This window comes from Salmo trutta, chromosome 8 (genome assembly GCF_901001165.1).
Source record: "Salmo trutta chromosome 8, fSalTru1.1, whole genome shotgun sequence".
Classification (NCBI taxonomy): domain Eukaryota; kingdom Metazoa; phylum Chordata; class Actinopteri; order Salmoniformes; family Salmonidae; genus Salmo; species Salmo trutta.
Genome location: NC_042964.1, coordinates 4,878,060 through 4,898,417, shown reverse-complemented (window position 1 = coordinate 4,898,417; position 20,358 = coordinate 4,878,060). Strand labels below are relative to the sequence as shown.

Here is a 20,358-nt window from a genome sequence, read left to right as displayed (position 1 = left end):
ATTACAAATAGAGGAAAATGACTTCTGACAATGATGCTGGTTTAGTAAAGTTAGATCAGAGGTGGATCAATGTCTCGCTAGATCACATAATGTTTCACATGCATTTTACATTAACCTTTATTTAACTAGGCAAGTCAGTTAAGAAAAAATTCTTATTTACAGGAAGGCGGGTGAACTGTGGGTGAACTGCCTTGTTCAGGAGCAGAACGACAGATTTTTACTTTGTCAGCTCGGGGATTCGGTCCAGCAACCTTTCGGTTAGTGGCCCAACGCTCTAACCACTAGGCATCCTGCCGCCCCATTGTCACGTTTGTCGTACGAAGGAAACCAAAGCGCAGCGTGTGTACCGTTCCACATTTTATTTAAACTGTGAAACTATGCAAGACATACAAATAAACTAATAAACAAAACCACAAAATGTGACGAAGAGGTGCAACATACACTTAATCAAAATAATCTCCCACAAAACCTAGTGGGAAAAACAACTTAAATATGATCCCCAATTAGAGACAATGATGACCAGCTGCCTCTAATTGGAGATCATCCCAAAAAACAACAACATAGAAATACAAAAACTAGAACCCCACATAGAATTACATAAACTAGACAAAACCCCAACATAGAAAAAAGAAACTAGAACCAACATAGACATAAATAAACTAGACAAAACCCTCTGTCATGCCCTGACCTACTCTACCATAGAAAAATAAAAGCTTTCTATGGCCAGGACGTGACACCCATAACAGAACTGAATCAAATAGCTTAGTATAGTAGGCCTATAACGTTACTGTTATACTATAAACATGGTTAGCTAAAGCTGAATAGTCACATTTCAATTTTTCTCATTCGTCAAAACTCAACGAAGCCACTAGGCAGGATGTATGCTTTGATTGAAAGAAAATACAAGAAAGGCTAATAGTTAGTTAACACCATCTGCTCTTATTCTCTCACCAAACTGTCATTGAAGAAGATCTGAATACATATTCCCATGAAACTGAAGGAGATCAAATCAACCGACTGGCATGGAGATGCAGTTGGGACATTTTTCACCGGTAAAATGTGAAGGATTATCGTTCACGATTGACAGTAAGGATAGCCTATTAGGTAGCCTATGGCTAACTTGGGTGTATTAGGCGATTAAAAATATCAAATGTTCTTTAGATAATAATGTTCTGGGCGTAGGCAGACGTGGCTATTGGATGATGCATTTGATGCATATTCCATAATGACAGGCTATTCAACTTTGATTGAAGAAATGATGATGTCATTTTTTGTTTTGTTTTATGGGCTCCCTCACCTAAAAAAGTTGTACTACACAAGTTACATCAACAACTCGATAACTGTTGTTCCTCTATCATAGTGCTGATTATACTGTAATTGCACAGGCAATGAAAGGTCATTAAGCTATCCACAAAGTACATAAATACAGTTTATGTGAGTTTGCTTTCCCGGCAGTATTTCTGTAGGACAGGTTGGTATCTCTAGACTGGCATGAGATGACACACTCATTTTTCATCTAAAGATTTTATTTCAATACCTTTGGACTGAAACTCTAGCTTAGGGGTTTAGTTTGGTCTGAAACCCTAGCTTAGGGGTTTAGTTTGGACTGAAACTCTAGCTTAGGGGTTTAGTTTGGTCCGAAACCCTAGCTTCGGGGTTTAGTTTGGTCCGAAACCCTAGCTTCGTGGTTTAGTTTGGTCTGAAAGCCTAGCTTCGGGGTTTAGTTTGGTCTGAAAACCTAGCTTTGGGGGTTTAGTTTGGTCTGAAATCCTAGCTTAGGGGTTTAGTTTGGTCTGAAAACCTAGCTTTGGGGTTTAGTTTGGTCTGAAACCCTAGCTTAGGGGTTTAGTTTGATCTGAAAGCCTAGCTTCGGGGTTTAGTTTGGTCTGAAAGCCTAGCTTCGGGGTTTAGTTTGGTCTGAAAACCTAGCTTTGGGGGTTTAGTTTGGTCTGAAACCCTAGCTTCAGGGTTTAGTTTGGTCTGAAACCCGAGCTTAGGGGTTTAGTTTGGTCTGAAAGCCTAGCTTCGGGGTTTAGTTTGGTCTGAAAGCCTAGCTTCGGGGTTTAGTTTGGTCTGAAAACCTAGCTTTGGGGGTTTAGTTTGGTCTGAAACCCTGCTTCGGGGTTTAGTTTGGTCTGAAACCCAAGCTTCGGGGTTTAGTTTGGTCTGAAACCCTAACCGAAAGGTTCCTGGTTTGAATACTCAAGCCGTCAAGGTGAATAATCGGTTGATATGTCCTTGAGCCAGGCACTTAACCCTAATTTTGCTCAAGGGGCGCCATACTTCTGTGGCTGACCCTATGAAAACACATTTCACTGCAACTATCTGGTGTATGTGACAATAAAACATGTTTTATTTCAGGCCATATGTGCAGCCTATATTCAAGAAAAATGAACAAATCTTCCACTTGCCTTTGCTCAAATGGATCTGATTCGCCGCTGCAATGGCTCCCCCCCCCCCCCCCACCGTTTCCATTCCAATTCACATCTAGGGAACAATCTTCAGCAATTCAACTTATATTGCCTACTTTTCCAAAAAGGAACGTTTCAATTTCCTCCTGAGGAAAACAACTAGGAGAATGTCATTTTCCAAAGGTGAGAGTCCTGGAGGTTTAGATCTTCTTATCTCCTCAGATCATAAGAAATAGAAAATGCGATTACCACCGATGGACAATGACCAATATCGGAATCAATGACAGGTCATCTGACACACAGATTGAATTTTCCAGCTCACTATTCCCCGTGGAAGTTCTCCAAGGGAGAGCGACCATTGGTCATTTTGATGTTCTGATGCATCTCTGAGGCTGAAGCTATTGATGACAGAGTATTGATGTGGTGTAATATTGGATTGACGTTAGTGCCTGTCACTCATCCGTCCTCCTTCTTCTGGTCTATCTGGCATACTTACGAGTCCCTGTCTGTCTGTCTGTCTGTCTGTCTGTCTGTCTGTCTGTCTGTCTGTCTGTCTGTCTGTCTGTCTGTCTGTCTGTCTGTCTGTCTGTCTGTCTGTCTGTCTGTCTGCCTGCCTGCCTGCCTGCCTGCCTGTCTGTCTGTCTGTCTGTCTGTCTGTCTGTCTGTCTCTCTGTGTGCCTGTCTGTCTGTATGTCTGTCTCTCTGCCTTTCTGTCTGTCTGTCTCTCTCTGTTTGTCTGTCTTTCTGTCTGCCTGTCTGTCTGTCTGTCTGTCTGTCTGTCTGTCTGTCTCTCTGTCTGTCTGTCATATTGTCACAGTGTCACAGTGTCATAGTGTCATAGTGTTATAGTGTTACAGTGTCATAGTGTCATAGTGTTATAGTGTTATAATGTTATAGTGTCATAGAGTCACAGTGTCACTGTGTCATAGTGTTATAGTGTTATAATGTCATAGTGTTATAGTGTCATAGTGTCATAGTGTCACAGTGTCACAGTGTCATAATGTCATAGTGTGGTAGTTTCATAGTGTCATAGTGTCATAGTGTCATAGTGTGGTAGTGTCATAGTGTCATAGTGTGGTAGTGTGGTAGTGTCATAGTGTCATAGTGTCATAGTGTGGTAGTGTCATAGTGTCATAGTGTGGTAGTGTGGTAGTGTCATAGTGTCATAGTGTCATAGTGTGGTAGTGTCATAGTGTCATATTGTCATAATGCCGTAGTGCCATTTTGTCATAGTGTCATAGTGTCATAGTGTTACAGTGTTGCAGTGTCATAGTGTTATAATGTTATAGTGTTACAGTGTTACAGTGTTATACTATCACAGTGTCACAGTGTTATAGTGTCACAGTGTCATAGTGTCATAGTGTTATAGTGTTATAGTGCCACAGTGTCATAGTGTTATAGTGTTATAGTGTCACAGTGTGATAATGTTAGTGTTACAGTGTTATAGTGTTATAGTGTTATAGTGGCATAGTGTTATAGTGTGATAATGTTACAGTGTTACAGTGTTATACTATCACAGTGTCACAGTGTTATAGTCTCATAGTGTTATAGTGGCATATTGTCATAATGTCATAGTGTCATAGTGTCATAGTGTTATAGTTTCATAGTGTTACAGTGTCATAGTGTCATAGTGTTATAGTGTCATAGTGTCATAGTGTTATAGTTTCATAGTGTTACAGTGTCATAGTGTTATAGTGTCATAGTGTCATAGTGTTATAGTTTCATAGTGTTACAGTGTTATAGTGTCATAGTGTTACAGTGTTATAGTGTCATAGTGTTATAGTTTCATAGTGTTATAGTCTCATAGTGTCATAATGTCGTAGTGTCATTTTGTCATAGTGTTATAGTGTTATAGTGTCATAGTGTCATATTGTTGTAGTGTCATCGAGTTATGGTGTCATAGTGTTATAGTGTTATAGTGTCATAGGGTTATAGTGTCATAGTGTCATAGTGTTGTAGTATTGTAGTGTTATAGTGGCATAGTCTTATAGTGTTATACATTTACATTTTACATTTACGTCATTTAGCAGACGCTCTTATCCAGAGCGACTTACAAATTGGTGCATTCACCTTATGATATCCAGTGGAACAAACACTTTACAATAGTACATCTATATCTTTTTTTTGGGGGGGGGTTAGAAGGATTACTTAATACTATCCCAGGTATTCCTTAAAGAGGTAGGGTTATAATGTCACAGTGTCATAATCAATCAATCAATCAAATGTATTTATAAAGCCCTTCTTACATCAGCCAATGTCACAAAGTGCTGTACAGAAACCCAGCCTAAAACCCCAAACAGCAAGCAATGTAGGTGTTGAAGCACATGTCATAGTGTTATTGTGTTATAGTGTTATAATGTCCCAGTATCATAATGTCATAGTGTTATATTGTTATATTGTCACAATGTCACAGTGTTATAGTGTCATAGTGTCATAGTGTTATAGTGTTATAATGTCACAGTGTCATAGAGTCATAGTGTTGCAGTGTTATAGTGTTATAATGTCACAGTGTCATAGAGTCACAGTGTCATAGAGTCATAGTGTTATAGTGTTATAGTGTTATAATGTCACAGTGTCACAGTGTTATAATGTCACAGTGTTATAATGTCACAGTGTTATAGTGTCATAGTGTTATAGTGTCATAGTGTTATAGTGTTGTAATGTCACAGTGTCACAGTGTTATAGTGTCATAGTGTTATAGTGTCATAGTGTTATAGTGTTTTGGGGGGTTTTCTTGCTTTCTGTTTCTATGTGGGTTGTCTAGATTTCTATTTCTATGTTGGGGGTTATTGGGATGATCTCCAATTAGAGGCAGCCGGTTCTAGTTGTCTCTAATTGGAGATCATATTTATGTAGGGGGTTTTCCTTTTTGTATTTTGTAGGTTGTTAATTTTTGAGTAGTGTTTGCCTGCTCTGCGTTACGGCTTTTGTTGTTTTTGTTATTTAAAGTGGTTGGTGTATTGCATTTAGTTTCACGATTAATAAAAAGATGTGGAACTACGAGCACACTGCGTTTTGGTCCGATCCTTCAGACAGCTGTGACAAAATGGTTCTTAAGTATTATTTGAATTTATATATTGAAAGGTTTCTGGTTTGCTCAGATAAATTATTAAATTTCTTTATTGCTCTAAATTGAAATGTTCTTTTGCCTATTTCTCTTCTTGTCACGTCCTGGCCAGTATAAGGGTTAATTGTTTTGTAGTTTGGTCAGGACGTGGCAGAGGGTATTTGTTTTATGTGGTTCAGGGTGGTGTGTTTGTTTAAAGGGTGTTTGATGTAGTATTTCCGGGGTTGTGGTTTATAGTCTATGTTTATGTATTTCCATGTGTAGTCTGGTGAGTGTGTTTCTATGTTGTGTTGATTGGGGTTGGGACTCAGTTGAAGGCAGGTGTTGTCTATCTGCCTTTGATTGAGAGTCCCATATATTGGGGTGTGTTTGTGTTTGTGATTCGTGGGTGATTGTTCTGTGTGTAAGCCGTATGCTTTACCAGACTGTTTGTAGTTGTTCGTTCGTTTCGTTTCGTTATTTTTGTATGTTCATTTTTGTAGTTAATAAAAATCAAGATGAGCATACACGTACCTGCTGCGTATTGGTCCTCTTTCACCGACGACAACCGTGACACTTCTCTGTCTGGATAACGCATAGATGGTGGACAATCTATTTCCAGTATTTACTGAATGTCTGTCTCTTACCAACTGAATACCGTTGTGAATAGAGTCCGGCCGTTTTAAATGGTGTATATTATAAAATAAAATAAGCATGTTTTTTTTCAATTATTTAGTTGATTGATGACCAACCAAGAGCATTGAGCATGACTACAACAGAAGAATCATATGTCCACCTTAAAACAATCCATATTGCTTTGTTCTGTGCAATCTGCAGCCTTCTAATTTCACTTGTTGATATAAAGTATTTGAAATTATTTTTGAATCGTATTTCAACCCAGGTCTGCATTCTTGCTCATCGGAGCATCTTAGTTAAGCCCGAGACTTAGCCCAGTCTTAACACTTCTGTTCTGTCATCTCTGTCTCAGTTGTCAAAGACAGACAGTGGAATGTGTGCTCGTCTCAGCTGACCCAAGACAGAACGTTCTAGCCTGAAGGCTGCGAGTTCAACTGTTGTGACCTGGTGTCACGTTGTCAGTTCTCAGTCAACGGACACAGGTTTTACCTTATATATATCCTCCCATTTCCTCCCATTTCTATCTCAGTCATTTTAGCAATGTGCCTCTGGCGAAACACACCATTGAACATGATGAAGTAATTCAGAACATAAAACATTTTGCTTTCGTGTACATAATTCACACAAAGCCTCATGATGATATGTTTGTGCTACACCTAAAATGTATTTAATTTGATCTTGGCGGTTTTAGGACGGGTTTAATCAGAGAATTGTGTGGTTTATACCCGTAGCTAAATCCCATGGGATTAATGGTTCCTTTTCTCCCAAAGCCCAGAGAAAGGTTATTTGTTTTCCCGTGCTGACTGGATGTTACAACCTCATTCCTGTTAGGGATTCCCCAGATACTCATGTCCAATGACATGCAGAAGGCTGATCCAGATAACTCTCTTTCCCGACAACCCAACAGGTGTCATTAAGGGGATTGGCTGAATCCGTGCACTAAATGAGCCAATCGAAGCCATTAGCTAAGTGATAGACCCGTTTCCTAACATTTGACTGTCTATCTCTATCAAACGGTCCAAAGCCCTTTGAAACATGCTGTGCCACTGACCTATCAGTGCTGGGTCATGTTTAGTAGGACACATCGTAGGAAAACATTTTTTGCAACAGTAAAACTAAACTGTTGTTACAGGGTTATTTTTACTTGTCCAGTATGTCACGTCCAGACCAGTAAAAGAGGTTGTTTGTTATTGTAGTTTGGTCAGGGCGTGACAGGGTGTGTTTGTTTTGTGTTGTCGGGGTTTTTGGGTAGTGTTCTATGTTTTGTATTTCTATGTTCTATTTTCTAGTTTTTCTATTTCTATGTCTAGTTTAATGTTTTGACCTTCAATTGGAGGCAGCTGTTCCTCGTTGCCTCTAATTGAAGGTCCTATTTAGTAGGGGTGTGTTTCTATGGGTTTTGTGGGTAGTTGTTTCCTGTTTAGTGTTTGTTGCACCTGACAGGACTGCTTCTCGTCGATGTTTGTTGTTTTGTTAAGTGTTTACGTTTTCCTTCATTTAAAGAAGATGAGTATTCACATTCCCGCTGCGTTTTGGTCCAATTCATACGACACCCGTGACACTGTAACAGATATTGTTACTTGTTTCAGAGTTGCAGTGAATGTCAATGTGAGGAACAATGTGGTAACAAAAAACTTGGAGCGAAAAAAAAGTTATTGTCTTTATATGTTATTTGTATCTTCTTTCACAGTAATGTTTATATCATAATACTATCCGTAAGCACCGTTTATACCATAATACTATCCGTAAGCACCGTAATACTATCCGTAAGCACCGTAATACTATCCGTAAGCACCATAATACTATCCGTAAGCACCGTAATACTATCCGTAAGCACCATAATACTATCCGTAAGCACCGTAATACTATCCGTAAGCACCATAATACTATCCGTAAGCACCATAATACTATCCGTAAGCACCGTTTATACCATAATACTATCCGTAAGCACCATAATACTATCCGTAAGCACCATAATACTATCCGTAAGCACCATAATACTATCCGTAAGCACCATAATACTATCCGTAAGCACCACATAGTCTCTCAGGAAGAAAAATGGTCGGTGCCTTTAAGATGTACAAGGGTCATTGAATTTTTCTTGCAGCTACACTTTCTTCTGTTTCTCAGTAAAGACCAAAGCTGGAGGAGAAAGACTCTGTGTCCTTGCTTCTCTCTCTTTCTCTCTTTCACTGGCAGAAAAACCCATTCGAGACTCGGCAATTAATTATTTACCCAGGCAAATAAATGCTAAAGCCAAGGGAAACACACAAACACATATCCAGGAAAGAAATCCTGTATACACACACACACACACACACGCTCTCACACACACACACACACGCTCTCACACACACACACACACACGCTCTCACACACACACACATCCAGTGAGAAATAGTGATGGATGACAGACACCCTGTATCATCCCTGAACACAAGGAGTCACCATGGATACAGCTCAGGAGTCACCATGGATACAGCTCAGGAGTCACCATGGATACAGCTCAGGAGTCACCATGGATACAGCTCAGGAGTCACCATGGATACAGCTCAGGAGTCACCATGCACAGAGAGGCCAACAGGAGTCACTATGGACAGAGAGGACAACAGGAGTCACTATGCACAGAGAGGACAACAGGAGTCACTATGGACAGAGAGGACAACAGGAGTCACTATGGACAGAGAGGACAACAGGAGTCACTATGGACAGAGAGGACAACAGCAGTCACTATGGACAGAGAGGACAACAGGAGTCACTATGGACAGAGAGGACAACAGGAGTCACTATGGACCGAGAGGACAACAGGAGTCACTATGGACAGAGAGGACAACAGGAGTCACTATGGACAGAGAGGACAACAGGAGTCACTATGAACAGAGAGGACAACAGGAGTCACTATGGACAGAGAGGACAACAGGAGTCACTATGGACAGAGAGGACAACAGGAGTCACTATGGACAGAGAGGACAACAGGAGTCACTATGGACAGAGAGGACAACAGGAGTCACTATGGACAGAGAGGGCAACTACATCTGGCCAATGTGGTTCAAATCCTCCCAATAAGAAAAGTCTTCAACAAAGATACCTATATGTCACAGGAAAGATGGCAAAATAACTATATTGAACTAAACAATCATTAGATTGAGACTTGAAAAGTGTGTGTCACAACATTTGTTGCTTAGACAGTCTGGGATATGACCTTTCTGTCATCGAGACAGGGGCTTCATGAAAATGTCACTGATTGAAAATCTCCCCTGAGTTTGACGGGACTTGGCATGTCATTAACAGTGTCTAATTTTACTCTGGACTTGTTTTTGAAGTTTGATTTTTAAGTAAACAATTCTATTTGTCACTTCACAGCTCCACTACCCAGCTGGCCAGATGGGGTGCCAATGCTGTCGGATGCTGAAAAGGTGAGGAGGAGGAGCGTGTGTGTGTGTGTGTGTGTGTGTGTGTGTGTGTGTGTGTGTGTGTGTGTGTGTGTGTGTGTGTGTGTGTGTGTGTGTGTGTGTGTGTGTGTGTGTGTGTGTGTGTGTGTGTGTGTGTGTGTGTGTGTGTGTGTGTGTGTGTGTGTGTGTGCGTGTGTGCGTGCGTGTGTTTGTGTGTGTATATGTGCTTCTGTAGTTTGTCTGTATGGCCCGTTGTATTTATGTGTGTGAGGACAGGGTGAAGGTTTTACTTATTGACAGCAGCTCTCCATCTCTCAGCGAACGTGAACAAACATAAAGTATAGAGGAGTTTCTAAATCCTTCTTACTGGCATGAAATACAGCTCCAGTATCCCCTGCATGGCCATCTCTATGGATCCTATTGAAACAGACAGCGCTTCTATCTGAATGTCACTGGACATACTCTTCCAATCCTACTGATTCATTGCTGTCTCTTTCATGTACTTAGAGAGGAACTACATTATGAAGTGGCCTGACTCACAGTGACTCACAGTGACTGACAGTGACTGACAGCGGGTCAATATGCCAATACTCAACTCATCACCCCCCCCCGCCTTGTCTCTTGAGTACTGCCTGCTTGCATCCTCTCTCTCTCTCTCTCTCTCTCTTTCTCTCTCTCTCTCTCTCACACACACACTCTTTAAAATATATCTGCACACACACACACAACCTTTCCATTTCTCACACTGTAAAATATATCTACACACACACACACACACACACACACACACACACACACACACACACACACACACACACACACACACACACACACACACACACACACACCTCCCCTTAATTGTTCTCAGTGTCACATTTCTTGGCTTAACTGTCTCTTGAGCGTAGTAAACGGATTGGCTGGTTGGGACTGTACTGTAGGTTACTGGGTCACTTCCCACTATATCTGCCGGCCCCCTCTCTCTCCAGTCAATTCAATTCAAGAGGCTTTATTGTTATGGGAAACATATGTTATTGCCAAAGCAAGTGAAGTAGATAATGTACAAAAGTGAAATTAACAATGAAAATGAACAGTAAACATTCCACTCACAGAAGTTCCAAAAGAATAAAGACATTACAAATGTCATATTTTGTCTATATACAGTGTTGTAACGGTGTACAAATGGTTAAAGTACAAAAGGGAAAATAAATAAGCATAAATATGGGTTGTAATCTCACAGTCTCTCACACCTTCTCATGCCTGATCACAAATCACACAGGTTCTTTTATAGAAGATGACATAAGTTACCTTTTATTGCTGAAACACTTTGCCAGACACACTTGGATTAGAATAGTAGTAGCTTTTAAGTTTGTTTTAAAAACAACAACTTCCTGGAGTTGCAGACAGACATCACAAAGTGTGGCAAAGAAAGAAAAATGTGTTTAGTTCATACTTCATACTGTCATTTGTTTTGCCTTTTTAGAGAAACGTATTGCCTCTACTACCTGATTCTCCTCTTCAGCACCGGACTGGCACTTTGTGTTGAAGTGGTGTTGTATGTTTTGTTGTGGCATCTTTTCTAGTTAGCCCAGTCAGCCAATTTACAACACAGCCATCCAACCGTGACCCAAGCTGAAAATCCGCATCCTCTCTCTCCCCCCCTGCCTAGGCAATTCCAATGAGACCCAATTCCTTCTTAGAAAGGAAATACACCATTTATCAGAATAGGAAATGATAGGGCTGCTGTTTTCTCTATTTACAAATAAAAGACTTATGCAATGCCTTTGCCACTTTGTCTCAGTGTTTTGTGAAGTAATAGTATTTGGCTTGATATCTGGATTTTTTTCTTCTTCTGGCAATCTGTTTTTTCTACGTAAGCTCTGGTATTTCCAACTAACACCCCATAGTTGTTCATTTTTGTGAACAGATTCCGTCTTACTTTCTAAAATAAACCTGAAATTCCACCTCGGCAGATAGCAGTAGACTAAACATAGGGGAAAGACTAAATGGAAAACCTTAATTTTCTCAGCGTACAACTGTGAGGAGAGAGTCATGGAGGGAGGGAGAGAGGGAACAGGTGAAGGCACCAGCACCATATCACCAAGTAACATTCTGACTATGTGTAACTTTCAGGAGAGACGCATGGAGAGAGGGAGAGAGAGAGGGAGAGAGGGAGGGAGAGAGAGAGGGAGGGATCAGCAACATTCTGACTATGTGTAACTTTCAGGAGAGAGGCATGGAGAGAGAGAGAGAGAGAGAGAGAGGGAGGGACCAGCAACATTCTGACTATGTGTAACTTTCAGGAGAGAGGCATGGAGAGAGAGAGAGAGAGAGAGAGAGGGGGAGAGAGAGGGAGAGAGAGAGAGAGAGAGAGGGAGGGATTGTAATTAAAGAATCCATAGAATCTAACCACTTCTGGGAAAATTGGAACACACTACACAAACAACAACACGAAGAATTATCTATCCAAAATGGTGATGTATAGGTAAACCACTTCTCCAATCTTTTTGGCCCTATAACAAAGAACAAACAGCAAAAACATATACATGATCAAATACAAATCTTAGAATCAACTATTAAAGACTACCAGAACCCACTGGATTCTCCAGTTACATTGAATGAACTACTGGACAAAATAAAAACCCTCCAACCCAAAAAGGCCTGTAGTGTTGATGGTATCCTTGTTAAAGTGCAAAGGGGGAAATAAATAAACATAAATATGGGTTGTATTTACAATGGTGTTTGTTATTCACTGGTTGCCCTTTTCTTGTGGCAACAGGTCACAAATCTAGCTGCTGTGATGGCACACTGTGGTTTTTCACCCAGTAGATATGGGAGTTTATCAAAATTGGGTTTGTTTTCTAATTCTTTGTGGGTCTGTGTAATCTGAGGGAAATATGTTTCTCTAATATGGTCATTCATTTGACAGGAGGTTAGGAAGTGCAGCTCAGTTTCCACCTCATTTTGTGGGCAGTGTGCACATAGCCTGTCTTCTCTTGACAGCCAGGTCTGCCTTCGGCGGTCTCTCTCAACAACAAGGCTATGCTCACTGAGTATGTACATAGTCAAAGCTTTCCTTAAGTTTGGGTCAGTCACAGTGGTCAGTATTGCTCTGTTCAAGTAGACTGTGATTTTGATGTGGTCTGATAGGGGTGTCAGTGGGCTGACTGTGAAAGCTCTAAGAGACTGGGTTGAGGTTGGTTATAATGTAGTCTACAGTACTACTGCCAGGAGATGGCATGGAGAGAGGTATAAGTGTACATACCATAGGAGTCCCCTCGAAGCCTACCATTAACTATGTACAGTGAGGGAAAAAAGTATTTGATCCCCTGCTGATTTTGTACGTTTGCCCACTGATAAAGAAGTGATCAGTCTATAATTTTAATGGTAGGTTTATTTGAACAGTGAGAGACAGAATAACAACAAAAATATCCAGAAAACCGCATGTCAAAAATGTTATAAAATGATTTTCATTTTAATGAGGGAAATAAGTATTTGACCCCTCTGCAAAACATGACTTAGTACTTGGTGGCAAAACCCTTGTTCGCAATCACAGAGGTCAGACGTTTCTTGTAGTTGGCCACCAGGTTTGCAGACATCTCAGGAGGGATTTTGTCCCACTCCTCTTTGCAGATCTTCTCCAAGTCATTAAGGTTTCGAGGCTGACGTTTGGCAACTCGAACCTTCAGCTCCCTCCACAGATTTTCTATGGGATTAAGGTCTGGAGACTGGCTAGGCCACTCCAGGACCTTAATGTGCTTCTTCTTGAGCCACTCCTTTGTTGCCTTGGCCGTGTGTTTTGGGTCATTGTCATGCTGGAATACCCATCCACGACCCATTTTCAATGCCCTGGTTGAGGGAAGGATGTTCTCACCCAAGATTTGATGATACATGGCCCAGTCCATCCTCCCTTTGATGCGGTGAAGTTGTCCTGTCCCCTTAGCAGAAAAACACCCCCAAAGCATAATGTTTCCACCTCCATGTTTGACGGTGGAGATGGTGTTCTTGGGGTCATAGGCAGCATTCCTCCTCCTCCAAACACGTCGAGTTGAGTTGATGCCAAAGAGCTCTATTTTGGTCTCATCTGACCACAACACTTTCACCCAGTTGTCCTCTGAATCATTCAGATGTTCATTGGCGAACTTCAGACGGGCATGTATATGTATTCTTGAGCAGGGGGACCTTGCGGGCGCTGCAGGATTTCAGTCCTTCACGGTGTAGTGTGTTACCAATTGTTTTCTTGGTGACTATGGTCCCAGCTGCCTTGATCATTGACAAGATCCTCCCGTGTAGTTCTGGGCTGATTCCTCACCATTCTCATGATCATTGCAACCCCACGAGGTGAGATCTTGCATGAAGCCCCAGGCCGAGGGATATTGACAGTTCTTTTGTGTTTCTTCCATTTGCGAATAATCGTACCAAATGTTGTGACCTTCTTACCAAGCTGCTTGGCGATGGTCTTGTAGCCCATTCCAGCCTTGTGTAGGTCTACAATCTTGTCCCTGACATCCTTGGAGAGCTCTTTGGTCTTGGCCATGGTGGAGAGTTTGGAATCTGATTGATTGATTGCTTCTGTGGACAGGTGTCTTTTATACAGGTAACAAGCTGAGATTAGGAGCACTCCCTTTAAGAGTGTGCTCCTAATCTCAGCTCGTTACCTGTATAAAAGACACCTGGGAGCCAGAAATCTTTCTGATTGAGAGGGGGTCAACTACTTATTTCCCTCATTAAAATGCAAATCAATGTATAACATTTTTTACATGCGTTTTTCTGGATATTTTTGTTGTTATTCTGTCTCTCACTGTTCAAATAAACATACCATTAAAATTATAGACTGATCCTTCCTTTATCAGTGGGCAAATGTACATATTCAGCAGGGGATCAAATACTTTTCCCCCCATTGTACATACCCAGCGTGCGACAGAGCTGCAGGAGTTGTGACCTGTTTTTGTTGGTTATGTTGTCATAGTTGTGCCTAGGGGGGAATATGGAGGAGGGAATGCTGTCACCTCCAGGCAGGTGTTTGTCCCCCTGTGCGCTGAGGGTGTCAGGTTATTGTCCAATTCTATTATTTAGGTCACCACAGACTAGTACATGTCCCTGAGCCTGTAAATGATTGATATCCCCCTCCAGGATGGAGAATCTGTCTTCATTAAAGTATGGGGATTCTAGTGGGTGGATATAGGTAGCAGACAGGAGGACATTTTTCTCTGTTGAGATCATTTCCTTTTGAATTTCTAGCCAAATGTAAAATGTTCCTGTTTTGATTTATTTAATAGAATGAGTTAGGTCTGCTCTATACCAAATTAGCATACCCCCTGAGTCTCTTCCCTGTTTCACACCTGGTAGTTTGGTGGATGGGACTACCAGCTCTCTGTAACCTAGAGGGCAACCAGTGGATCTGTCTCCTCTATACCATGTTTCACACCTGGTAGTTTGGTGAATGGGACTACCAGCTCTCTGTAACCTAGAGAGAAACCAGTGGGTCCATCTCCTCTATACCCTGTTTCACACCTGGTAGTTTGGTGGATGGGACTACCAGCTCTCTGTAACCTAGAGAGAAACCAGTGGGTCCATCTCCTCTATACCCTGTTTCACACCTGGTAGTTTGGTGGATGGGACTACCAGCTCTCTGTAACCTAGAGAGAAACCAGTGGGTCCATCTCCTCTATACCACCCACCTGGTAGTTTGGTGGATGGGACTACCAGCTCTCTGTAACCTAGAGGGCAACCAGTGGGTCCATCTCCTCTATACCCTGTTTCACACCTGGTAGTTTGGTGGATGGGACTACCAGCTCTCTGTAACCTAGAGGGCAACCAGTGGGTCCATCTCCTCTATACCAGGTTTTTGTAGGATGACAATGTTTTATTTGCGATTTCTTTGGTAAAGTCCAGGTTCCTGCTCTTTAGGCCAAAGGCAGATGACCTCAGACCTTGGATATTTCAGGATGAGATAGTGAAGGCTTTGTGTTCCATAAAGTGTCCAATGTTGTTAGTTGTGTGGTTTGGCCTCAGGCCAGTAAGTGTGAGCAGAGCCTGCTGAGCATCTGGTACATGCCATTGGCTTGGGCTAGTGTAAGAGTGGGGGTTGTACCTGTTTTCATCTGTCTCCCTCTGTTTCGCTGATATTTTGGAAAGGACACTCAGTCAGGGATACCTCCGCATCAGCTTCCTCTGCATCAGCTTCCCCTGCATCAGCTTCCCCTGCATCAGCTTCCCCTGCATCAGCTTTCCCTGCATCAGCTTCCTCTGCATCAGCTTCCTCTGCATCAGCTTCCCCTGCATCAGCTTCCCCTGCATCAGCTTCCTCTGCATCAGCTTCCCCTGCATCAGCTTCCCCTGCATCAGCTTCCTCTGCATCAGCTTCCCCTGCATCAGCTTCCCCTGCATCAGCTTCCTCCGCATCAGCTTCCCCTGCATCAGCTTCCTCCGCATCAGCTTCCCCTGCATCAGCTTCCTCCGCATCAGCTTCCCCTGCATCAGCTTCCTCTGCATCAGCTTCCCCTGCATCAGCTTCCCCTGCATCAGCTTCCTCTGCATCAGCTTCCCCTGCATCAGCTTCCCCTGCATCAGCTTCCTCCGCATCAGCTTCCCCTGCATCAGCTTCCCCTGCATCAGCTTCCTCTGCATCAGCTTCCCCTGCATCAGCTTCCTCTGCATCAGCTTCCCCTGCATCAGCTTCCTCTGCATCAGCTTCCCCTGCATCAGCTTCCTCTGCATCAGCTTCCTCTGCATCAGCTTCCTCTGCATCAGCTTCCTCTGCATCAGCTTCCTCTGCATCAGCTTCCTCTGCATCAGCTTCCTCTGCATCAGCTTCCTCTGCATCAGCTTCCCTGCATCAGCTTCCTCTGCATCAGCTTCCTCTGCATCAGCTTCCTCTGCATCAGCTTCCTCTGCATCAGCTTCCTCTGCATCAGCTTCCTCTGCATCAGCTTCCCCTGCATCAGCTTCCTCTGCATCAGCTTCCCCTGCATCAGCTTCCTCTGCATCAGCTTCCCCTGCATCAGCTTCCTCTGCATCAGCTTCCCCTGCATCAGCTTCCTCTGCATCAGCTTCCTCTGCATCAGCTTCCTCTGCATCAGCTTCCTCTGCATCAGCTTCCTCTGCATCAGCTTCCTCTGCATCAGCTTCCTCTGCATCAGCTTCCTCTGCATCAGCTTCCTCTGCATCAGCTTCCTCTGCATCAGCTTCCTCTGCATCAGCTTCCTCTGCATCAGCTTCCTCTGCATCAGCTTCCTCTGCATCAAGCTTCCTCTGCATCAGCTTCCTCTGCATCAGCTTCCCTGCATCAGCTTCCCTGCATCAGCTTCCTCTGCATCAGCTTCCTCTGCATCAGCTTCCTCTGCATCAGCTTCCTCTGCATCAGCTTCCCCTGCATCAGCTTCCTCTGCATCAGCTTCCTCTGCATCAGCTTCCTCTGCATCAGCTTCCCCTGCATCAGCTTCCCCTGCATCAGCTTCCTCTGCATCAGCTTCCTCTGCATCAGCTTCCTCTGCATCAGCTTCCTCTGCATCAGCTTCCTCTGCATCAGCTTCCCCTGCATCAGCTTCCTCTGCATCAGCTTCCTCTGCATCAGCTTCCTCTGCATCAGCTTCCTCTGCATCAGCTTCCTCCGCATCAGCTTCCTCTGCATCAGCTTCCTCTGCTCTGTATGAGTTCTCTCAAACCACTGGTATCCTTCTTCACAGATCCTGTTGTTGACGTTGCTCATGCAAATAGGATCTTGACCAAAGGGGTGTGTGTGTGTGTGTGTGTGTGTGTGTGTGTGTGTGTGTGTGTGTGTGTGTGTGTGTGTGTGTGTGTGTGTGTGTGTGTGTGTGTGTGTGTGTGTGTGTAATCAGGCAAAGCTGACACCCAGAGCCTGCTGTGTCCATCAATGTAAATAGTCTGCCAGACCACTGTTTTATAGAACACAGAGACCACTGTTTTATAGAACACAGAGACCACTGTTTTATAGAACACAGAGACCACTGTTTTATAGAACACAGAGACCACTGTTTTATAGAACACAGAGACTGTTTTATAGAACACAGAGACCACTGTTTTATAGAACACAGAGACTGTTTTATAGAACACAGAGACCACTGTTTTATAGAACACAGAGACTGTTTTATAGAACACAGAGACCACTGTTTTATAGAACACAGAGACCACTGTTTTATAGAACACAGAGACTGTTTTATAGAACACAGAGACCACTGTTTTATAGAACACAGAGACCACTGTTTTATAGAACACAGAGACCACTGTTTTATAGAACACAGAGACCACTGTTTTATAGAACACAGAGACCACTGTTTTATAGAACACAGAGACCACTGTTTTATAGAACACAGAGACTGTTTTATAGAACACAGAGACCACTGTTTTATAGAACACAGAGACTGTTCTATAGAACACAGATTCCACTGATAAATGTTATTTGATTTAATCCCATTTGTGAATAAATGTAAACTACTGATTAACATGCATCTATTTGTTTGTCTTTCTCTGCATCTAATGATCACTATCTTCCCTTTCTCTCTCTCTCTCTCTCTCTCTCTCTCTCTATATATATATATATATATCTTTATTTATTCCTTCCTCCCTCTTGTTCTCTTCTTTCCTCTCTCTCTCAGTTACATCTATGATCCGACCGCTCCGGTGGACGCCCACGGCAGGAAGAGGGACCCGGCTGAGAGCTCCCTCTACCAGCCCCACCACTTACCAGGAGACAGCGGGAACCAGTTCAACATCAAGCAGAACCAGGGCTTCCACAACCTGGGCTTCAGCAACAAGTACACCGAAAGAGGAGGTGGCGGAAGCCTCAAGCTGGAGATTGACAACAACCACATCAACAACCACATCAACAAGCTCCACGCCGTGCCCACCAACCCAGAGAGGGAGTTGGGCACGGGGCAGGCAGGCAAGCCTCGTGTGGGGGAGGGTGGTGGGGGTCTGTATATCCTCCATCCAGAGGGCCAGGTGCCAAGACAAGCTCCATCCAAGGGCCTCAATCTAGTCCGAGTCTCTCCCAACACAGCCTCCCTGGATCTTACTCTCAATCTGACCCACTCAGGTGACACTGACTCTCACCCAGACAAGATTAGGATGGTCCGGAACGTCTCGGACCCCTCCATCGGGGACAGGTATGGGGTGGGGTGCAACACCTCATCAGTGGATGAGCTGGACGAGGGGGTGGGGGGCACGCCGGAGTACCTGGGCGACACGGGAGATGAGCAGAGTGTCCTGTCTGCGGACATTCAAACCAGTACGACTAGCCTTTCCTCGGCAGACACAAACGACGATAGGGGGGTGCCGGACGCCACTACCATAGAGAATGGGATCGGGATCTCAGTGAAGAAGAGCGAGGATGAGGGGAAGGAAGGGGAAGACGATGACGTGCAGAGCGTCACAGACTCTATGGTGGCGGAAGCTCTGGCAGCTCTAGAGGCAGCGACGGCCGGGGAGGACTACGAGGACTAACTGATAAAACCTCTTAATAGTCCAAAAAACACAATCTATTCAGCTTCAATATCTGATGTGGCCCAACGAGGAGATTCTGATGTATCTTTTAACATGTCACATGGGTATATCAATGTTGTCTGTACTCTCAGGGGAAGGAGAGAAGACTCTTGGTGCTCGACTGTGAATATTCCCTGTGTCCTGCTCCCCAATATATGATACATATTAAACTTCCTGGTCTTCAGCTGTACAGTCTACATTTCTATGTTCCACCAACACAGCTTCTAGAAGTTATATCTCTATATTCCGTTCTATAAAATGCAGCTCTGCACTGCTTCTAGAACTTGTATCCCTATATTCTGTTCTATAAAATGTTCTATTCAGGGGGCATACAGTACTTGCCATGGCTTTGTTTGTCTTCAGGGAGCTTACTGTGCTTCATTATATAAACACATTGACAGGTCATCTCCAGCTACCTATTGGTGTATCGTATCCATGTTGTTGTTGTTTACCTGTTTTACTACGTTATTTATATAATGACTGGTTGGCCCAGACTTTTCTGGTTCAATACATGTCAGCGATGGCTTGTCAGAGTCTGTTTAGCTAAGATTCCACTCCTTTCGCAATGACACAGTGCAAGGAGTGTAATGTTAGCTAAACAGACTGGTACCCAGGCTATGTCAGAGTCATTTCTCAAACTTCGGGGAGGAGAGCAGACATGATAAAGACCATAGAGAGAGGTAGTCACAGGGGTTGTTGTTGACGTTAGTTCACTTTACAACCTCCCGTTGTTGTGGATCATACTGGGCTGACCTCATGAGACCTTACAACAGGAAGTAGGTATATATCACAGATATACGTAGCATCTCTGTATCCTGTTTTCCCTCTAATGTAAACATTCCACATTTGTGATGGGTCTTTGTTTCAATGAATGAAAACTATATAGATTTATTTTTTTTATCGGGACTATCTTTTTAAAGTCATTGTTTGTTTGCCAAAATCATTTCTATTCAAATGTATATGTACATAAAATGCATTTAGAAGTTTAATTTGCTATGTACTGCCAAGAAGCCTTAAATTATTTTTAAATCAAAGCGCAGATGTTTTCAGGGGCACAATATTTAAAAAAAGAATTGGCCATGTTTCTCTGGTCGCTCACAAATCGCGATATTCATCTCGTACACAGCCCTCTCCCTTTTCTCAAACTCTTTCCTTTTCCCGGTCTCTTTCTACCAGATCCAATCGCTCCATCTCTCTCAAGGATGTGCAACAAATACAAAACCCACCCTGTTAACACCTGTGTAGACTTGGGGTGTGTGTGTGTGTGTGTGTGTGTGTGTGTGTGTGTGTGTGTGTGTGTGTGTGTGTGTGTGTGTGTGTGTGTGTGTGTGTGTGTGTGTGTGTGTGTGTGTGTGTGTGTGTGTGTGTGTGT

General features: G+C 43.1%; 1 protein-coding gene across 1 annotated transcript in view; it reads left to right on the top strand.

Annotated features, from left to right (window-relative positions):
• Positions 1-20,056, top strand: part of zgc:194930 (uncharacterized) — a 29,229-nt gene extending 9,173 nt beyond the window's left edge. The window contains exons 2-3 of the mRNA XM_029759776.1: positions 9,457-9,509; positions 18,101-20,056. Of these exons, the coding sequence (XP_029615636.1) occupies positions 9,478-9,509; positions 18,101-18,947 (879 nt within the window). The 5' untranslated portion in view covers positions 9,457-9,477 and the 3' untranslated portion in view covers positions 18,948-20,056. The remainder of the gene's footprint in view (positions 1-9,456; positions 9,510-18,100) is intronic.
• The last annotated feature ends 302 nt before the right edge of the window (positions 20,057-20,358 follow it).